The 22,493-nt window shown below is 40.3% G+C and overlaps 1 protein-coding gene across 1 annotated transcript in view; it reads left to right on the plus strand.

Annotated features, from left to right (window-relative positions):
* Window positions 1-22,493, plus strand: part of Pappa (pappalysin) — a 238,007-nt gene that overhangs the window by 38,120 nt on the left and 177,394 nt on the right. Inside the window, exons 3-4 of the mRNA NM_001401319.1 lie at window positions 15,727-15,872; window positions 20,246-20,539. Of these exons, the coding sequence (NP_001388248.1) occupies window positions 15,727-15,872; window positions 20,246-20,539 (440 nt within the window). The remainder of the gene's footprint in view (window positions 1-15,726; window positions 15,873-20,245; window positions 20,540-22,493) is intronic.

The raw sequence follows: 22,493 nt of genomic DNA on the forward strand, positions 1-22,493 counted from the left end.
AGGTAACTGGCCTTTTCAGAGTCCCTTGCTAGCGTACTGGGACCATGGGGCCCCAGGTTCCAGATAACTCAAAATCAGCAGACAACACTGGCAGATTCCAAAGGCCTCCTCTTTTCTCATCATGAGACTGCATGCTCCAAATGTCTATGCACGGCCATGTGCCAGCAGTGTGACCACTCAAGCCAGGGGCTGTTTATTTGCTGCCTGGGAAAACTGTGTGCCCGGAGTGAGCCCCAACAGGCCCTGTGTCATCATGACTAAGCTGGAGTTATTGGGTTCTGGCTGAATCAGCTCTCCTGTGTGCAGAAAGAAACCTGTGGAAGGTTTCAGAGGAATACACACTTTGTGACTTTGAACAAATGAGAAGGTTGAGGGAGGAGCGGAAAAGAAAGAAAAGAGAGAAAGTATAAAGGGACAAGAGGAAGGAGGCAACTGCAACATAAGTTATGAAAACCAGGCTGCTGTTGTTTGGTGACTTTTAATGAAGTGCTAGGTTAAAACAAAATAAAACTCATTTAGGGCATTCTCTCTCTCTCTCTCTAGCTCTCGCTCTCGAGTTCACTCTGCTCTGCTCTGCTCTTGCCTTTTCTCTATCTGTCTAGCTCTATTTTCTCCATCAGTTCTTTTCATGTGTCTATTATTACTGCTTTTATATCTCTGGTTGTTTAAAAACTACTATTGCTCTTATTATTAAAATCACTATTATTTGTGTGTATGAATATGTGTATACCATGTCTGCATTTGATTACAGAAACTGCACGGTTATAAGCCATCCCCCATGGATGCTGAGAACTGGATTCGGATCATGTCTAACAGCAAGTGCTCTTAAGTGCTGAATCAATTTCCCTCCTCTCCATCTTTTAAAACTCTTACTATTTGTTTGAGGATTTCACATATGCATAGAATATATTTTGAACATATTCACTACTCATTTCCCACTTAAGCTCTCCCATATTCATGCCCCAACTCCATCCTAACTTCCTCCTCCTCCTTGTCTCTCTCCTCCTCTTCTTCCTCTCTCTCCCTCTCCCCCTTCCCTACACACACACACACACACACACACACACACACCCACACACACACACCCACACACACACACAAAGAGTGCAGAGTGCAGTCTTTGCTGGCCATGTACTCATGGCCATCCTGCCCTTCATTATAATGTGGTTGACCTAATAAGGACTATACCCTTAAAGAAAATGTACTCTCCCATGCCCAAAGTTTAATCAGTTATTAATGGCTCCTCAGTTAGGAGTGAGGTCTCGTGACCCCCATCCCCAGTCATGCATAGGCAGACAATCACAGCTGCTGTGAGTTCATGAGTGCACATGCAGTCCTATGATGTTTAGAACAGTTTCATTCTAGTCTTTCATGACTCCTGGGTGGTAAGAACTTGCTCTCCTTTTCTATGATGATATCTGAAACTTAGGAGGAGGGATGTGCTATTCACCCTTCATTGTCACTGAGCCTTCCACAGATAATTATTTGTACTTTGGCTAATTATGAATTTCTTTGTTAAATCCCTTCCTATGCTCAAAGAAACTTCTCTGATGAGTTCTTGAGCTATACAAACCTAAGGGTAGAGAGTTACAGATTTGGAGAATATTTTAATACTATGTCCTTTAGCAACATAGCAATAGTGAACTTATCCCTATGGTCTATGACCTCCACACACATGAGTTCTTAGCCAGGTCTACAGTATCAGTCTCGAATTGTGTCCCATAGGATAAGTTAGTTGCTCACATAACATCCATACATTCCCATGATTGTGTCTTGCTTTACTGGTAACTCACAGAGTTCACAACTAGGTAAGATAGTTGAAGACTTTCCCTTTATCAGCTACAATAACACTTTATGTAAAGTGGAAGCTAACTTTAAACCACCATTCTTACTTGATAACAAAAGGGAAGATTATTCTATATCTCATCTGATACTGGGATTTAAAATACAAGGAATTAGTGTAAGTAGGGGAAAGAAGGCAGATACCTGGAACAACCATGATTTCATCGAGCATCCAGAAATAACCATCCCCTAGAGAAGTCACAGTCAGGGTCCTGGAGTGAAACAGATGGGACATTCAAACAGAATGGTAAAGGAGAGTTGAAGGAGGAATGATGTTGAAGTGACAACTACTTACAATGCTATATACAGTATTTAAAAAAAAATACTAGCAACCTTCTCTCCACTTCATGGTCATCACACACAAAGAGACATTTTTACTTTTCTTTAGTAGAGAGAAGATGAGTGGGCAGTTGTTGTAACTACAAATTGTGGCTGGATTGAAAGGCTTTCCAAGTCTGGCTGTGACTTTTATAAAAGGAAAGAAGTCTCCTGACCAGAAGCAAACTAGAGGAATCAATGTTACTTTTCTCTTCTGACTTACTCATGTAACATATAGAGGCCACTTCCCTGAGGTACAGAACAGCTGGTGGCATCTCAAAGAGCAGACAGGAATGTCCAGAGCAGAAAGAAAGCCAGACCATGCTGAAGGTAGACAGAGAGAGTCCGGGACAATTAAAAGGCCATCTATTCAAAGAGGGAATCAAAATAGTTGCTCTTTTTTTCTCACACAGAACTTTGTTGCCTAGTATCACTTCCCTTCTTCCATTCCTATTCCTCATCCTCTCTCTCTCTCTCTCTCTCTCTCTCTCTCTCTCTCTCTCTCTCTCTCTCTCTCTCTCTCATTTCTCTTTTCACTTCTGTTCCTCACTTTCTTTAACAGTATAGATATGCGACACATTCCATTATTCCCAATCAAACCCTGCCCCTGTGGCATCATCACCTCCTTGGTAAAACTCACCAGCAATTGCTCTACTGAGTTCACTACTACAAGGGAATAGCCCACAATACCAATGTGGGGTCATTAATTCTCCAGGAGCATGGATAGCCTTTCTAAGTGAATAGTCAGGTAGAGATAGACACAAGTGAGCCTCGGTCATTCTTCCCAAGGCAGACATAAGCCAGGTAGGCAACTCAAGTTTTGCATTTTAGTTGTCTTCTTGGGAGACAAGTTTCTCAATTCTCTTCTTTGGAGCCCACAATCTCTCCACCCCACTCTACAAAATGATCACGTGAATTACACTAGCAGCCATGGACATCTATTCACATAAACTTTATGGGACAAAGGGACTATTCTGTCACTACTGGCTCATAGGGAAATGTTGCTTTGTTTTCGTGTGTGTGTGTGTGTGTGTGTGTGTGTGTGTGTGTGTGTGTGTGTGTGTGGTTTGTATTTAGGATATGTGAATATGTGTGCATGTTTGGTGGTGGTACTTATATGTGTGTGATGTGTATAGTGCATATGTGGTGTATATCTGAGGTGTGTATGTGTGGTAGTGGTGTGTGCTTGTGTGTGTGATTGTGGGACTAAAAACTGTGGCAGGAGTTCATTTCATATTCCCGTACCATTTCAGCTCCTCAAAATTCCTGCTAACAATTGTCCCAATGTCTTAGGAGCTGATAGCTCAAGACTTGAAAGTTCATATCCAGCATACTTATTTCCTACCCATATTTCGTTAAGTCTTTAATAGCCAGAAAACAGTGACAAATGCTTCAGGATTTCAAGACAAAATCTCTTGTCTTTCCAGGAGTTTGTATTTTGCCTTTTAATGGTCTGTTATTACAATCATCTCAGGGATGGACAAGAAGGCAGAGTACTCATTTTCAATTGAAGTATCAAGACTGTAAGTTCCCATAATATCTGAGAAAAGGAAGAACCACTGTGGTTTTGAGAACTTAGGGAAATCTTCATGATGTGGTAGGGACAAACAAGGTTCGCAGCATGGTCAGTCTTGGCAGTAACAGAAAAGACATTATGGGGAGAAGAAACAGGTTGTGCAGTACAGCAACTAAGGCTGAGATGGGAAGATAGAGGCAGAGAGCAAGAAAGGGATAGTTGGGACTCCATGCATGTGGATGTTCCAATTTGCTTCTCAGTTGAACATCTCAAAGAATCAGCATGATTAGGAAGAAATAAAAATCCAGGGGAAACACATTGTGTCCTTGGCTGGGAAGTTTCTTAGCTATGCAATCTTGGGCCAGTCTCTTAAACTCTGAGTCTCCATTTTCACATCTACTGAAAGAAATAATATTTGATGGCACACACCATATATTATTTTATGTGGCCATGGGGCTCATATAAAAGTAATATAACAGGGAGTCCTGGGAAGAGTTAACCAGTTTGCAGTTGAAAAGAGCATTGTTATGTTGGGCTTTCTTTTTAGTAACTTCGTTCATTCTTTTCCAGTAATCCTGTAAGAGAAATTACTTGGAATCTTATAATCAGAATATCAGGGTTTATTTAACGTGACTAATATTCATTACAGCAATAATAGGAGTCAGGACTGGTGTAGTGGAAAAAATATTCATGCTGGAGACTGACCAGGGTTTGAATCTTGGCTCCACTCTGCCCTAGCTGTCTGACCTTGGCTTATTGTTCAGTAAGAGTTGGTTTCTCATCCATTAAAATTAGGTGATAACAGCTATCCTGTGACATGTCAGAAAACATAAGTAAAATGACTACCATGGGACACTTGGTTTTGAGTCTGGCACATAGTAGGTACTGTAGGCGTTCATCCCATTTCTTCCATGCACACATAGACAGACTGCCTGCCTGTCAGCATTTATTTCACAGAGACTGCATTCCGACAGGCTCTTAACAAAGACTGGAGCAAACTGCAGTATACAAACTGAGAGCATTTAACCAGATTACTTTCATTCTTAAAATACTTTCTTTTAAGGACTGGCCACAGAACTGGTGCTGTTATGTAAAGACCACATCACTTATATCAAACTTATGCAGTTTGTACAGTAGTTTATTTGACAATTACCCCAAATGTCTAGCTGTATTAGAAGATATATTGCACCACAAACTACTACATGCAGTGCTGGCAATAGTCATGAAGAGGCACAAGCCAGTTTGGTGGATGTTACTAGATGTTTTTATCATGAATGCTTTAATGTTGAAACACAGTAAACCTGAGCACGCACATTGATGTGCCTCGTCTAATTTTCTCTAATGTAACCTTGAGTTTTCTTGAAGCTGAGGAAAGTTCAACTTCATTCGAAGTTTCCACCTGAGAGAATTCTGTGCCATTTTAGTCACTGAAAGGAGGATGAAAGGGAAACTGGAATTAACAAAGACTATCTAGGGTTCTGAAACATTAGGAGAGCAGGAAGCTCAAAGCAGTGAGCTGTATGAAACAGCAAGTTTGAGAGACCAAGCACATTTATAATATACTTTCACTAACCCAACTGATACCATTGTAGCCCTGTGTAGCTGCATCCTATGAGAAATCAGGATAGAAGGAACAATCTGCATTGCTGTTTAGATTTGATGAAGTGCCACCGTAGCATACGATTCACATTTTGGGGTAGCACCTGGCATGACATGAGCACTACAAATAACAATGAGTTTCCAGCTGTTGTTTGGGAATTTCCCTTCCCTAGGAAATCTTCTGATGTCTTTTCTCCATATTCTACGCTCACCTGCTTCTCAATTCTGAAACCTCTTACTAGACTTCCATGGCTAGAGTAAGGGTCAGAAATGTTTGAATCCATCACTGCCACCATTCGACTTTTAGCACCTCTGAGTTCCATATATTTTTTTAGATTTGTATCTTTAAATTCTAAGAGCCTTTTCCAGACTAAATGCTAATGTATTCCTCTTCTGGAGAGATAAGCAGCATAGCATGCCACACTAAGATTGTACAGTCTGAGGATCACTGGGTATTTGTGAAGTCAAGGAGCTAAAGGCCAGAAAGATACCCATCGTGGTCAGGACCAAACCTTGCAAGTTGCCTCCTGGTCACAGGCACCCCAGCATGGAGGAGCTTTCAGTAAGAGAGTATCTGAGAGACTCTGTCTTTCACTCCTTTCATAGGTTCAATGTGCATTCCCATGTACAGTTCTCTGGACAGATGGGAATACTAGATGCCCTTTTGAAGGCCTCACTAGGAGACTGTTGGGGATTTTCCATCTTAACTTTGGCAAACTCAGCACTCTCCCTTTCCTTTCTCAATCCACTGGTGACACTGACAGCCTATGACAGCCTCAGCACTTGGTCAAATTCCCTTCCAGTTAGGAAACATAGCCAATGAGGCTGTAAGGGAAGGTTGGACCTACAAACAATGTATTTCATTTTAGTGTGGGGAGGGGCACTTTCCCCATGAAATCGCAGCTCAGCGTCATCCTGCAAATCACCACTGGGCGTTTCCTACCACCTTTGAGGGAATCTCCACACCTCCTCTCTCACTTTCTGTAAACACCAAACTAGTGAACTAACATGTAAACACAGAAACCTTTTTCTCCTAGATTTGTTTGCCTAAGTAGCACAAGTTTGCCTGTCCCTGTTGAGGAGAACCTTCTGCTTTACTCTTTCGTCCTCTGCTTCTCTATCCTTCTCTTTTCTGTGCTCTAGGTAGTATTCGTGGTCTGGTGGTAAAACAGCAGGGAGAACACTGTCTCCATTTTAAGTTTCTGGTCTTTGTAATTCCAGCCTTTCATGAGTTCAGACAGTCAACTGCAGCCCTTAGCCTTGAGCTTGACTTCTGACTACTGAACTATTTTTTATGGCCATAGAGGGCAATGGTAACTGTAACACCATTAAGCACGACGTGTCTCTGCATCCTACACAGGGTGTAGGAGATGCACAAGGGAAGTCTTTTCCCAAGTGGATTCCTGGTAGAAAAACACAATTTACCTGCGATTTGGCCATACAAATAAAAGAAGGAAACTGGATTCTTCCAGTAATACAGTGGCCAGCATGAAGTCCAACACTTGTTCACTCTCATTTAAAATCCTTTGTGTGCAAAATGGGACAATTCAAGGTCTCTTCTTTGTTAGACCAAGACATTCTCAAACCAGGTTTTGCAATTCTGGTTCCTATGCACCAAAGCTGATTGGGAGAAGATGGATATACTGGTACAAATGAAAGATCTGATGCCTTAAAAAGGCGCAGGTGAAGTTGCACGTAGACACTGACATAACTAGAGACATAAAAGACAGTTTCTTCTTTCAGAGGGTTTCCCAGATTCTATGTCTAATTAGGGACAATGTGTCCAGCCCACGAGGAAAGGAAGCTATGATAGATGACAAGGTGAAAACCCTGTTATTGTCCCTTGGATCTTAGTGGTGACACCTGGGATCAATGCATGTTTTCTACTTCATTTTTCCTCAAGCTCTATGTATAGCATCCATTTTTCCAAAAGTCAACTTGAATTTAATGGTACTTTCAAAGAGCTTGACATCCAATGTCATTTTTCCAATATCCTTTCTCCAAAGTTGAACTTTGTGGTCACATGACCCTGTGGAAGACATCGCTGCTTTAGCCCCAGGAAAGACAAAATATGGAAAAGTTATTAGGTTTGTTAAAGGTCACCAACAGAGATCTACACCTACCGTTGTGATTGCATTATTCTCCCTTCAAATACATTTGTTATTTGCCTAAGATTATGTGTCTCATATGGAACCATGGTCCAGACTAAATTCCAGATGCTGTCTTATTGACAACTACTGGTGATGATGTAATTCTTGATTTATCCTTCCTAAACTCAGTGGTATTTAGTTAGCCTTCCCATCTGTTATAGGGCACACATGGCTAAAACTGGAGCCATAACACACAGAGTCTTAGGTACAACTTCTTGTACCTAAGATATCATGGCTACTACAACTCATGAAAAATGTTTTGTCTTTGTTTAATTGTTATTTCAATGAGAAAGACAAACCCCAGGACCATTTTAGAGCTATGCATACTTCTTTCAATGTGGTCAACTTTACTATTTATCAATTGTGGTTTGAGTTCTACAGGAAGGAAGTTAGATGGTGGGAAGAGAAAGCTGTGGATCTTAGAACTCCATAGTTTTGTTGTGAAAGCAATAGTTTGGCACAAATTGTCATATTGCTGTAATGGTACTTTTTTTTTTTTTGGTTCTTTTTTTCGGAGCTGGGGACCGATGTAATGGTACTTTTTAAACATAATATTATGCTTTAAGGTATTATGTTTTCCTATGTAACCAGGGATACTTTAAATTTTATAGGCTGCTCTGAAAATTATTGAACTCTGAGCTCCTAGTACTATCAAAAAATATTGCCTAACTATAAGTAAAGACTAGAGAAAGAGAGGCTCATTTGTGTATGTGTGAGTGATTGTACTTATTGTGTACGGTGTTGAGCAATGACTACACAACATTGAACAGTACACAAAGCCAGGCATGAACATGCCATTGTTAACATTTACTATAAGTGAGTAGCTATGTGAGTAAATGCTGTTATAAAGAAGAGCTGGGTTCTGAGAAGGCACAGGATGGCTTCTAGACAGGGTGGAATCCTGAGGCATGAGTCCTGAGGCATGAGTCACATTAATCAAATATGTGTAGTGGAGCTGGATAACAACCAGGTGTCCTCTGCACTTGTCTTCTACCCAAGTCATTTCTAAAGCTGATATTCAAAGTTAAAAGAGAAAACTAGCAGCTATGTAGTTCTGAATAAGATGTATCCATTAGAAGACTAGAGTCTTTTATTCTGTGAAAATTCTTAGCATTCAGGTACCTTTCATGACATGAGAGACATTATTGTCAATTGCATGTCTTTCACCATATTTTAATGCCTTCTTTATCTTATGAAGATTATTAACCTCTACTTAATTGTTTGCATTTTTTAAATAATCCAAATTTCTGATCCACCTGCCCCTGCCAAATTTCTAATCAACCCTCTACTGCCTCCACCCACTAGACTCAATATGACACCTCCTCTAATCCAAATATTCACACCTTTCCCCTTGCACCTACCATGGGCTCATCATGACACCTATAAGTGAGAGGACCTATGAAAAGAGGACTTAATTCACCTAGCCATAGTATCTTCACATGTACACAGGAAAGAGTCTTAATTTGACATTACAAGTTTTGTAAAATTCAAACGAATAGTATTTTTGAAAGTATATCAGCAGGGTTAGTAGATAGAAAACTCCCTAAGGTCATTAATAATCTCACTGTACTGTTTTTGTTGGTGTTATTGTCATCTACTTATTTTACTTCATTCATAAAACCTCTAGATTTTTACAGTATCAATCTTTTCTCTTTCCATATTTTTATCACCAGTATATGGTAGAATCTCAATGAATGCTGATAGTTGAAAGTTGAAATGAATGAATGAATGAATGAATGAATGAATGAATGAATGAATGATGCATGGAGAAGAAGGAAGTTGGGACATAAAAAGGATGAAGGCAGACAGCAAGGAATGGATGGGAGAAAATGAGGAGTAAATGAAAGAATGTCTTGTTCAATAAATGAATGAAAGAATAATCAGTTTTTCAATTATCTTTGTTGCTATTATATTTGTCTTGCCTAGAGTTCAAGCTTCCATATAAAAGCTATTATTTCAGAAAGTGAACATAAGATTCCAATAATTTAGTAGACACTCCAAGAAGTGTGTGTGTGTGTGTGTGTGTGTGTGTGTGTGTGTGTGTGTGTCTTTTGATAAAGAAGAGAGGCAAACTTACTCATTTATAATGATCAAACTAAAATAAATTCCAGATCATTAGGGCCCTTGGGATAAGACACAAAATTCAGGTTTTAGAACCAGTCACAGATTGGGGAAAGCTTGTTATTTGGAACAAGAATATGGACACAATAAGCATTCTGAGTTTTATCTTGCTTTGATGGCTTGCCTTGTACAGCTTTGATCTTTAGATTTGATAATCATTTTCGAATGGTCTGGTGTGTTTTGAAAGTGAAGTAGTGGTCCATGAATGCATGGGGTTCTTTGGAAATGGTAAGCTGCAACTGAAACTTGGAACTGGGTGGTGCTGGGACTGAACCTTGCTCTGGGAGCAGGAGAAACAGGATGACCCATCCTGTGAGGAAGGAGAATACACACACTGACAAAGTGATGAGATCCAGGGTCTGTGGTGGGTTGCTAGCCTAAATAGGCAATGGGAACTGGAACCTTTAACTCCATTAGCAAGTTCAGAAGAGAATGATGGATCTTGGGTCTTTTTCATGAACTGGTTGCTTTTCTAGGTACTTTCTGATACATCATCATACTGAATTTTAGATATTCTCATCCATGTTGTATTTTATAATCTCCATTTTACAGGTGAGGAAATTAAGAGTCAAAGAGATAGAGCCATGTGTTCGAGGTCAGAAGGCCACCGCACAGGAGAAGAAGGATTCGAATCCCTCTGTGTCTGTCTTAAAATAGCCATCTGCTCCTTGTCCTTTTAACCCAAAAGAACTGTTTTTAGCTTGGCCCACTCTCAGCTCAGACAAATGCTCCACAAATTGAGGTCACCTGCACATGTCCAGCACCATCCTCTGTGACCAGCCTGCACCCATCAAAAGCCCAGGGAGCAGCACAGGAGAATAACACTCTTAACTTGTGCACAGAGGAAGTCAGCTGCAAGACGACCTGCTTTTGAATCAGAATGAAAATCAGAACACATGAGATTTGACCTGGGTTTCCCGTGAGCCATACCTCTGACCACTCTCCATTCAAAGGGATAAATAGATATATCAGTGTACCGTGCTTCTAGCACTGAAGGACCTCAGTCTTTCCCAGATTTTTTTCCCATGATTTCATATAAGGGTTTTGTTGTTGTTTTGCATTTTGAATGCGGTTCCCTTTTGCTTCTTTCAATAAAACAGGCCCTGACAGCTCCCTCATTCGGATTATTACAGAGTTGTACCATCTCAGGCCAGTGCATTTAGGAAATATGTTGTTGGCACTAACCAGCGAGTGAGATGCATAAAGAAAATATTCTAATGACAGTTGAGTTGAGAGAGCTTTGATCTCCCTCCAGAACTGCACTCATGGCTTTGAAATGCAGTTCTGGCAAAGGGGTAAAGTCTGGGCACCATTGCAATCAGGGCTAGTCCCCCTGAAACAGACATTCCCGGGGACCCACAACCTTCACTGTGGAATCCAGGTGCATTAGATGTGCAGGAAGAAAAGAAACACAGCTTTGGGGAGGGGACCTAAGTTTAGCGGGGGCATTCCTGCTTAGATTGCTGTTTCCAAACACTGTTGGTTGTGCTAGCATTGGTGTTTTGGCAAAGATGGAGGATGTAACAGGAGTGGGGGGTCTGTGATTATGGTCAAATGTGTTTCAGAACACTTCAAATACTTTCTGTCTTGCTCCAATTTTGTTTAATGTAAGGTTATGAAAAATGTTTGCAATCAAAAAGTTTAAGGTTCTCCACTTGCTCAGGAAAGCATTTAAGGGTAAAGATTTGATAAATCTTTTCACTTAAATATGTATCTGCTTCCTGTGCATTTAGCTTTTAGTAGGATGTAAGCTAGACAGCAGCAATGTAGTTCACAAGCTCATCAAAGAGACACAGACTTTAAGCTACAGAGCAGGCAACAGGCTGTACGTAGTGAGGTGAGATGTCGCTAAATACACAGGCAAGTTCTGCATGGGGTGAGTAGTTGGGGGATGTCCAGATTGGGGAGATGATCAGTATTCCAAGCTATGCAGCTTTGCAAGGAATTGTTCTTACCTGAAGCAAGAGCTGATTTCACTCACCAACATAAAGGTTCTGAAATCAAAGATCACATGTACAGAAGCCTGAAGAGCCAGATCTATGGCTAGATTTTTATTATTCTCGGAGATACAAGACCTCAGGCAAATGACCTCACTTCCCTGAGTCCCAAGCTTACTCACCCTGGTTTGAGGCTATGTGATTCAAAGAACAAGTACCCAATAGCTTCAAATCATTACTATCTGTCTGTGTATTTTTGAGGAAGATTTCACAATAATGATTGTGAACATAATCGTTTGAAGCCCATAGTTTTATGAATGAGATGGGTGCTCACAATATGAATAACACACAAACCAGAATGATAAAGATTAGAATTAAAAAATAGTGTCCACACAATCCTTTTTAGCTAGTGGTAATAATGAGTTTGGAGTGTTGATCACAGCACTAACTGATTACAACTATATACAACTGTATTCATTTTACTACAAGATAGCCCACACTAGTCAATATTACCCTCTAGGTTTATTAATGCCATGTGGGTAGATCGAGCTATGTATATCACCAACCATATCTCTAGTTTCTGCAGTACTTATGAAAAGTAGTGTCTCTGACCTGTGAAATACAGTTGAAAGTGGTCAGGATAGGATACATGGAGTACCAAATATCCCCCCAAAGGGGAAGATTTTACATGATTACATTTCAGAAAGGTATGTTGTAAAACAAAACATGAAAGATGACAGATATGCTTAAGAAAGAGCTGTACTTAGAAAACGCACAGGAGGCTCTGGGTAATGAAACCTTGTGATCCTGTGTGACTAAGGCTGCAAAAGGAAAAGGACATTTGGGAAAGAGGTATTGGAAGCTGAGCCTGGGAGAACTATGCAAAAGGGAACTGGCAGCTTCACTTCAGGAGGAAGATGGAAGAGACTAGAAAAAGAGGGGAACTGTATTGTGTATGCTACCATTGTGCTGACCTGCCTCAAAGCTAACAGACTTTTACACAGCCTTGGATCTCTCTGTCCATCTCTGTGTAATACTAGCAGCATGTAAGTTAGTGGACGGTGTTTAGAGTTATATAGTTTTCTTCTAGGAGGTAGAAGTTAATTTTTTTTATTAACTTGAGTATTTCTTATATACATTTTGAGTGTTATTCCCTTTCCCGGTTTCTGGGCAAACATCCCCCTCCCCTTCCTTATCGGTGTTCCCCTCCCCATCCTCCCCCCATTGCCGCCCTCCCCCCAACAATCTAGTTCACTGGGGGTTCAGTCTTAGCAGGACCCAGGGCTTCCCCTTCCACTGGTGCTCTTACTAGGATATTCATTGCTACCTATGAGGTCAGAGTCCAGGGTCAGTCCATGTATAGTCTTTAGGTAGTGGCTTAGTCCCTGGAAGATCTGGTTGCTTGGCATTGTTGTTCATAAGGGGTCTCGAGCCCCTTCAAGCTCTTCCAGTTCTTTCTCTGATTCCTTCAACGGGGGTATTTTAGAAGTTAATTTTTAATAATTTTGTCAAATTTGAAATATATGTCCGAGGCTAACTTGATAATTGTTTTTTCTTATCATTGTGACCAAAATACCTGACAGATACAGATTATAGTCAGAATGATTCATTTTAGTCCACAGCACCTTAGGGCTAACTCCATGTTGCTTGGCCTCTTGCTGCTTAGGCCGAGCATCAAGGAGCCGGCACATGTGGTGGAAGAGAGCTGGTTACCTCATGGCCATCAGAAAGCAGAGAGAAGGAAAAGGACAAGGTATAACCTTCAAGTACCCTTTTAGGAATCTGTTTCCTCTGGCTAGTCTCATCACTCCTCAGAGTTTCCCAAATTGTACCATGAAGTGAGGACCATGTGTTGGCACTCCAGCCCCTGGGCATCTCATATCCAAACTGTAACTGCTATCTTTCCTTAGTTGCAGAACAGAAAGTCAAGGGACCTTAGCAAGTCATTTTCTTTTGTTCAGGTTAAATATCCCTATATTACCATCTTCCTTTTCAATGTTTTGCCTCTGGTGCCTTCTCTTCTATTTACTGCCTAAAGTGAAAACTAAAAACTACATCGTCTTCAAGAGATAAGCAGATGGATATGATAAAGAGCCACACAGACTCCTGTGTTCAAAGGATTCCCTGATGTCTTTGGGAGACATCCAGCTTAGCTCTGAATTGGTAGAAGACCTCAGTTGACAGAGGGAAACCTTTTACTAACAAAGATATTTTCCCTTTGGTTGGATTCCCCCCAACGACAGAGACAGGGTGGAGAAAGGCCAGTGGGTCCAGTAGCTTAACTCCTTTTAGGAGATGGAGGCTTCCCAGGAATGAGAAAACCCCACATATGAGCCAGGGAGAAGATCCAACAACCCACATTTCTGCTTTGGGCTAGGATGAATACCACCTCTTGAAAAGATTGGCGCTGCAATTACCACTGAATAAACAACCAATTAAAATGTCTCCTCTTCTACCGTGTCTTCCTCTCTTGAAACTTTTTCATCTCCGACTTTTGAGACAGACGTGTCTTTCTCTAATCAAATATTTCTCTTATGCCAGTAGATCATTGAAGGGAAATAAGCAAATCAGCTAGGGGTGGGGGTGGGGTGAACATCGTGGAAAGTGTTGCTCCAAGAAAAATCTAGGATCATCTGTATTCTCATTCTCTTCTCTGTATTATTTTTCTCTTCCCCATGGGCGGAGATTAGCTTAAAAGAGAAGGTGAGTCAGTATTTTAACTTCTAATGCTATCCCTGAATTTAGCCACTATGAACCTATGTTTGCTATCTCTATGAGCTTTCTCCAGACTAGTCATCAAACTGAAGATCACATGACCTCATAGAGACCTATGATGGAACTGGTCAGAATGCAATAGCTGTCATATATTTCAGTCTGGAGTTGTGATAAGACAGCGCAGCTTCTGAATCAGGAAACACTAAACTTGAGACCAGGACCTGGGTATTTTTATCTTCAATACTGCCCAATTTAAACTCAATTCTATCAGCTCCTTTTATTAAGAGCTCACTAGATACAAAATCCTGAGCTGAAAACTAGGTACCAAGAAATGGGCAAGATATATTCTCTATATTCAGATGCCCTAAGAGGATGGCATATGATATATGTCAACAGAAAAATATGAACACATTTCTAAGCTCACCCCACAATGACTATCAGTCAATCATAAGGATTCCGGAAAAAACAGAATGACAGACAAGAATCAAGAGAGGTAGCATTGAAAATGAGCACAGAACGTCTAACCAAAGCAGAGAGCATAAGTGGTTTCCCGTACTTAGCATTTCTTCTCCGGTGAGTCTATCCAAAGCTATATTGGATAATCCAAGATTATTATTTCTTGAGCACACAGAATATGTGTCTCTTTTTTAACCAACCATTCCCTCCCCCTCTCTCTTTCTCTTTCTCTCTCCCTCCCTCCCTCCCTCTTGACCTCTCTCTCATCTCTCTTATTGTTGTTCTTTAATTTTTTCTCTTTTCCTCTCTCTTTTCCCTTTCTTTTCTTTTACCAAATCTCTTACCAACAAATTGATTCCCTACATTGAAGAGACAATTTACTATAGCATGAAGAGTTAATTCACTTCCAAGATATGACCACCACAATGACAGCAACATCAAAGTCAATATCTTTGGTCTATTTTTCACATAATGAAATAGAGTTTTACAGAATGGTAAATCTGTGGCAGCATGATACACTTACAAGCTATCCAGCACGAACACTGGACCCCAGTGCTACATCTTTGGTTGACCTACTTAAAAACATTGGACGACATATTTCTCATCTTTACAAAAAAGTTATGATGCCTCCTAACAAGATTATTGTAGAAATGAGGAACAATTTCTACTTCATCTGCCCATTTTTCTAGTAGATGACCAAGGCCCATAGTGAATGAGTGAGAGAGACAAGCTAAGATGTGTTATCTCGTTCATGCTCTGAATTCTTGGTCTAGTTTTCTAAGTTGCCCTCTCCTTAGTCAAAATAGCACAGTCATTCGAAATATAAATATTGGTTTTCGACACGTCTAGATTCAAAACTGAACCCAGCTATTCATAGTTAACTTGATTTGTTTTTCTTTCAGTAAAATAAAATAATGTAACATTTTCAGAGAAATGCAATGGTGTGATACTTATAAAGGGTTTAGCTACTGTGTCCAGAGTGAGAGCTCCTGATTATGTGGGGAAGATTCTACTGTATGAACACTACTTTTGGGGGACAATGATAACAGCCAAACTTACTTTTATATTTCAGAGCCTACTTGGATGTTAATGAGCTAAAGAACATTCTTAAACTGGATGGATCAACACATCTCAATATTTTCTTTGCAAACTCTTCAGAGGAGGAGTTGGCAGGAGTGGCAACTTGGCCATGGGACAAGGAGGCCCTAATGCACTTGGGTGAGTTTTAGATGCTCATTCAGAAGGAACTTAGAGTAATAGTTTGGATCTCAGTGTGAGGAAGACTTCAGCATAATCACAGGGGTGCAGGCAATAGTGGTGGTGGGAATAGCTCATTTGTTTGTTTAATTCACAAAACACTGGTATCTCTGATCCTACCTTTGGCCATCAATCAATCTTCTGAAAGAACTAGCTTTCTGAATGAGTAAAGTCAGACCCAGAGAGCAAGCAGGCTTTATCCAAGGTTATATACATATAGTGAGGAAGCCTCAGTTAGAGTTTAAGTTTTTGACTATATCCAGAAACTGCATTCTTCTTGTACCTCCTAACTCATGCATACTTCTTAGCCCAGAAACAACGTTATTCTGGCATAGCTGGGCTAAGACAATCCTGAAAGACACCAAAGAAACAATAGAAACACAATATATAAGGACATCTCTTCCTCCAGGTTCTGTCCACGAGCAACATGGGGAAATCTTCTGACATTTAAATTATGCATATTCATAAACAACATATCACTTTGTGCAGGCTAATCTTTAGAATTCCGAAATGGGAATTATTCCTGAACTGGTGGTTGTAGAAAAAAATTACAATTCTTTGAATTTTTTCCATATCCTTGCCAAGCATACATAAATATGTAGAGAGGCCATTTTTATTTGTATAGACTTGAAATGATAATAAAGGCACATGCTTCAATTCCATTCATTTGATTTCTCAGTTGTCTACATGTTTCCATATCACATGAGTCTTACAATTACTTCCTGTCCTACATTTTTTCCACTTATAGTCATAAAAGAAAAACATCCCTCTGGTTTATTTACACTTTGCAAAAGACAATCTTTAAAAAAAAACAACCATTCTAATATTCCATGAGAAAGTCACTACAGTAGGTTTAACTGTTTTCCCTCAATAAAATTCTCTCATTATTTACAACAATGAATTCTGATGACTCTGTGTGACTCGTGATTTGTGAATTCCTACGCTCAGCAGAATGGCAGTGCTGGATGTACTCTCAGGCCAGCATGGTCAATAGTAAACCCAGAGTCTAGTAGCTGCTTTTCTTTTGGTTATTTGGAAGGTAGCAAGATCTAAAACTTCAGCTGGTAAATCAAATTATGGGCTTAGGTCTATTATTTTAGAGGGATGAAGCTAACTTGCATAAGAGAGAGGAGAGAAAAGAAGTGAGAGAGAGAGAGAAAGAGAGAGAGAGAGAGAGAGAGAGAGAGAGAGAGAGAGAGAGAGAAGAGAAGAGAAGAGAAGACTTTTTTCCTAAATGATATAAATACAAATAAAAAGTATCATTAACTTAGAGGTCACATTTGTTTTGGTCAGTACAAATGTGGCATATTATAGACATGTAGTAAGTAGTAGTGGTGAAATCAAATATTCCACAATGGCCCCAACAAATAAGTGGATGCTTTAAAATATCAATAGTTCTTAAATCAGGAAATCCTGATATCTGAGATAAGTGATGGTTAGATAGACAGGCATCAGACACCGATAGGTGGTGAGCAGAAAAGCTCATAGAACTCATGCAAACTTGAAAATGATTTGCTCTTATCACACACTTAGTATATCTTAGGAAAGTAATGTCAGAGTAAAGGCAAAGGCATGGTTTTTCTCATTCTTAGCTGGATGGCCCTAGGCAGGTCTTTTCTTGGATTTGTTGCCTAAAATGTTGAAGATACAGGTTGACTAGATGGCCTCCCAGGGTCCTTCTAAGCTGTTAAATTTGCTCTTATTTTTAAAAAGCAAACAGAAGATTCCTGATCAGCATCTGGGGATGGCTGACGACTGGGCTTCTAAAGTTAAAGAGAAATACTCCTGATGATTTCATAAATGTCAGAGCCTGGCTCAAGGCCAGAAATGGGGGAGGCTGTAAATCTATAGCATGTTATAGTATTTCAGGATGATGTCAGGCTTGAGCTATTTCACCTTTTAAGAGAAGCAATGAAACAGGACCAGGGGCAAGTGTTGTCATTCTATAGGAAAGGGTCAATTGGTGTAGAATGAACAGAGCCAAGCTGGATATTTAGTTTGCTGTCCTATCACCATTCCTAGGCTGGTTCTGCCTCTGTTAACTGCAAGGCTTCATAAAAAGACATGGCTCATTAGTACTGTTATAGATACTTAGTATAGAGCTTCCTAGAGAAGTAAAGTCTGTTTCTCAGGAGAAACAAGGGCAGGGTGAAGCAGAAGGATTACTAGCAATGTAATGCTGCCTCCACCAGCCAACAAGCTGCCAGCTCCCCATCCTAAATGCAGTTGATCATAAGTAATGCCTGTGCAGTAGCCTCAATCAAACTCAATTTATTAGAACCATATTCGTTAGCCCTCCTTTCCTGCTGTTACACCATTAACCCTGGAAAAAGCCTTGGGTGGAAAGGGATTACATTTCAGATTATGAGTGACAGAAAATAATGGAGAAAGATTTCCTGTCTTAATTTCATTTCTTCCTGCTTCTGCCTGCCTTTGTCATAACACACACACACACACACACACACACACACACACACACACACACACACATTTATCTTTGTGTAAGAAATCTCCAAGCAATTAAGAATTTGTAGACTCCATGTGTCTGAGGACAGACCAAGCAATTCAGTCCAAGACAAAACTTGCCTCATGTCTGCTCTGAGCACACCATTTCAATTCTATAATACATTACTGCCTTGTCCTTCCTCCATGAGACACTTAACACCTCTACTTCCAAGGGTCCCCTACCTAAGTTTTAACCTTCTCTTTTAACATCCAGGGTTTTAAGTTTAAATATTCTCTAGCAACCTGTATGCCAGTGTCTAAAGTGTACAAAAACAAGTACTATTCATTGCTTCCACTGAAGTAGGTTCTAGATCTCCAAACTGAGTGATAGTCTCTCTCTGGGGACATGAGGCATAGTCATTTATTTCTCAATCCAGAGCAGGCAGATGAGTCATCCAGGTCTCTTTGTAAAATGCAGATCCTGATGCTACAGGGCAAAGCTGGGACCTGAAACTCGTTTCTGCTAGGCTTGTAGGCATTTTCTACACATTTTGTTCTCATGTAGGTAGACAATAAGTAGCTATTTCATATCTGTCAGGGGTTACTCATCTTCCTTGGAAGTAATTAGTTATATATCCCAACCCTTTCAAAGATGTGTTATCACTCATCAAATATTCAACACCTATTTAATCAGTACTCCAATTATATTCTGGTGATGTCCTAAGTCATTCAGGCCAAAACAATGTTGGGAAGGAAAGGGTTTATTCGGTTTATACTTCCAGGTCACAATCCATCTTTGAAGGAAACCAGGGTTAAACTTGACACAAGAACCTGAAGGCAGGTAGCCCACAGACTGCTGTTTGCTGCTTTTCTCTCTGGCTTGCTCTTTTACTAGTTGATGCTTAGCTTTTCTATAACTCATGCCAACCTGCCAGAGGAAGGGCGCGACACACAGTGGGTTGGGCCCTCCTATGTAAAATAATAGAGAGAAAGCCTCAGAGACGTGCCCGTAGACCAATCTCATCCAGAAAACTCCTCAGTAAAGGTTTCTCCTTTCAAATGACTCTGGACTTTGTCAAGTTGACAATCAAGTTTAACCAAGACAATCAGATGCTGTATTCTAGTCTCAACCCAAGAATGTTGATTTCAGATTCCACTGTCACATTTCTCTTAAGCAGGGGTGGGTCATTTAGGTGATCTACGGATGAACGTCTTTATGTTTGAATTATGATAATAATAATATGAATTGTCCTCCTTAAAAACTCCATGCAGCATCTGAGGACACATAATAAATAATCAAGAAATATCAATTGCTGCTTTAAGCAATCTATTAACCGAGCACAACCTATGGGTGACTTTCCCAAGTGCACTTGCCTTTAGAGCATTAGAGACGAAGGCATGAGATTCAACCATAGTAATCAAGTTGCGAGATGTGACAGCATTGATGGAGGCAAATGAAAGTCATAGCTGAGGAGTGTGAGCCTTTTCAAGGGGTTCATCTATATAGTAGGATTTGAAATAAATGTGAAGCATGGCATATATTCCAATCTCGGGTATACATTACAAGAGATGTCCAGTCAAGGCAGAGATCAAAATCTTGATCAAAATAGTATTTTCAGCAGTTCAGCCTCAGCTTAGGCAAACGCTACTCTGCCAGAGGGGTAATGTTCCAGTTTCAAACATGATACAAAAGAATTCATGACACTCCTATCAGTTATGGTAGCCAGTCACTCACAGCAGAGTTGTGACAACCCTGAGGCAGTAGGTTCATAAAGTGAAGAAGACTGGCAGTTTAAGTCAGTAGCATCTTTTTTTTTTCTTTGATTGACTTCTGGGCTATTTTAGTCTGAAACAGACAGTTGCCTAATGCTCTGGTTTTCTTCTTACAGGCGGTATTGTCTTGAACCCGTCTTTCTATGGCATTCCTGGACACACCCACACCATGATCCATGAGATTGGGCATAGCCTGGGCCTCTATCACATCTTCCGTGGTATCTCAGAAATCCAGTCCTGCAGTGATCCTTGCATGGAGACAGAGCCCTCATTTGAAACTGGAGACCTCTGCAATGACACCAACCCAGCCCCTAAACACAAGTTTTGTGGAGACCCTGGACCAGGGAATGACACTTGTGGCTTTCATGGCTTCTTCGACACTCCTTATAACAACTTCATGAGCTATGCAGGTAGGATTATACACATCCCTGATTGTAGCCCAGTCTGACATAGAACCAAATGTCAGACTTGGGCTCTACTCCTGGCTCAGGGTAGCCTTGAACCAACTGCTTATTTTCCTAAGAAGGAGATATTTCCTTCCAAGCAATCAGAATAACATCTAATTCATAAGCATTTCTGAGATACAAGAGAGGTGTTATACGTGAATACAAACCAGATGGTTGAGACCAAAACCAGTAAATCCAGGAAGAACTGCAGGGTCATCTGTTCTCTACCTCTGCCTTCTTAAGAAAAATCAAATCTTTCAACTTGGTCGGAAAGGTTATTCATAGTTTTGTAGCTGTCCTGTTCTACACTAGTATATTGCTGAAGCTTTTTATTTAACCAAGGTCTTCATTAGATAAATATAATTTTCATATGTTTATTTTCTATTGGAAGCTGGAGAAAAAGAAGCTTTTGTTCTTGAAATTGCAAAATTGTCACATACTATTGGCTATGGTATTTTTCCTAACGTCCTTTAAGTTTTTACGGCCCTTTCAGTCATCAGAAGCCATATTAAGAAGTCATGATCTAGGTCCAAGGATGTCCTGTGCTTCCTGTTGGCACAGGCTACATCAAGGCCACTTAAAGCCATTTTAGCAACTTTGGCAAATTAGAACAAGTCACTGCTTCTTCAGGGTGGTCACACGCTGATTACGGTTGCCTGTGATCAACTGTCCACAAGTGCACACAGTAGACCATTACTGAATTCATTATAACATTTAATTTAGTCATCCCTTCCCCAGAAAAATGTATGAAATAAGCAACAGCCTTTTATTGTGTCACAAAAAGGAGAAAAATGAATAAACTATCTTTTTTCATTTTATATTTTAACCATGCTAATTTCTCTTATTAGAAGTATATACAATTGTTTCTTCCAATCAGAGTATTCTCCTCTGTGTAACCATTTATTGTCTATTAAAGACTTTAATGTGTTCCCTCTCATTTAATTCTCACAACACATCCATGAAACAAGAACCATGACAATATTGAGAGTTACTGAGGTCCATTGCTTCCTATGACACATTGGATATCAATTATTCTTTCCCCTGTCTGTCTTATGCTATTCTTTTAAAGAGACCCAATGGATGGTTAATCAGGGAAGTTGAACAATCTCAATGCTCTTTTCACTCTACTTCCTGCAGTAGGGTAGAAGATCCACTCCTTGATATGGGAATAAGGGTGAAGGTCCTAATTTGGGTTTGAACCAGGGAAGGTTACTCCCAGCTGTTTATGTTCCTGTTGGAATTTTTGGTGTGCATTGTGATTGAAAAGAGATTTTGCCAGTGAAAGCCAAAAGATTTGATGATTCCAATGGCCTTTCCAGTTTCCTATTTAGGATGCTGGCTCCTGGGGCTCATAAAACTTAAAAGTGATGCCATGTCCAAAATGAATTACCCAGTTCTGGATCTATAAAGTGTCTTCAGATATGGTTCTAAAAGGAGCCAGGGTGCTCGGTATTTCCTCAAAAACAGATTCCGTCTGGGCTCCCGTTTCCAAACATACTGACACTCCACATCCGGTGGCCTGCTTACATCCCATCTCTGTAGCACCTTTCCTTAGCCAGCTCACCACACATGGCAAATAAACAATAGTAAGAGTTTGGAAGTTTGCCTGCTTCTTAGGGAATAGGAGCTTCCACCAGCTACCAGACCCTCATAAACTAAATCTCCTTTTTGTTTCCCTTTGAGAAGATCTAAAGGGTGATTAATTTACTATTGTTGTTTGGAAAGGATCTCCTCAGCTCGGTGACCCATTAACAGCAGAACTAATTCATTGAGCTGCGATAACAAACTTACACCCCAAAAGCATCGTCAAAGCAACCCCGAGCTTGGAAATGTTTGTTTTCCTTAGGGTCTCTGATAGATGAGGTGACAAAAGCTGCTGGACCACATTCAAAATGCAGAACAGAATGGGTTTCTCAGA

The sequence above is a fragment of the Rattus norvegicus genome, chromosome 5 (genome assembly GCF_036323735.1).
Source record: "Rattus norvegicus strain BN/NHsdMcwi chromosome 5, GRCr8, whole genome shotgun sequence".
NCBI lineage: Eukaryota > Metazoa > Chordata > Mammalia > Rodentia > Muridae > Rattus > Rattus norvegicus.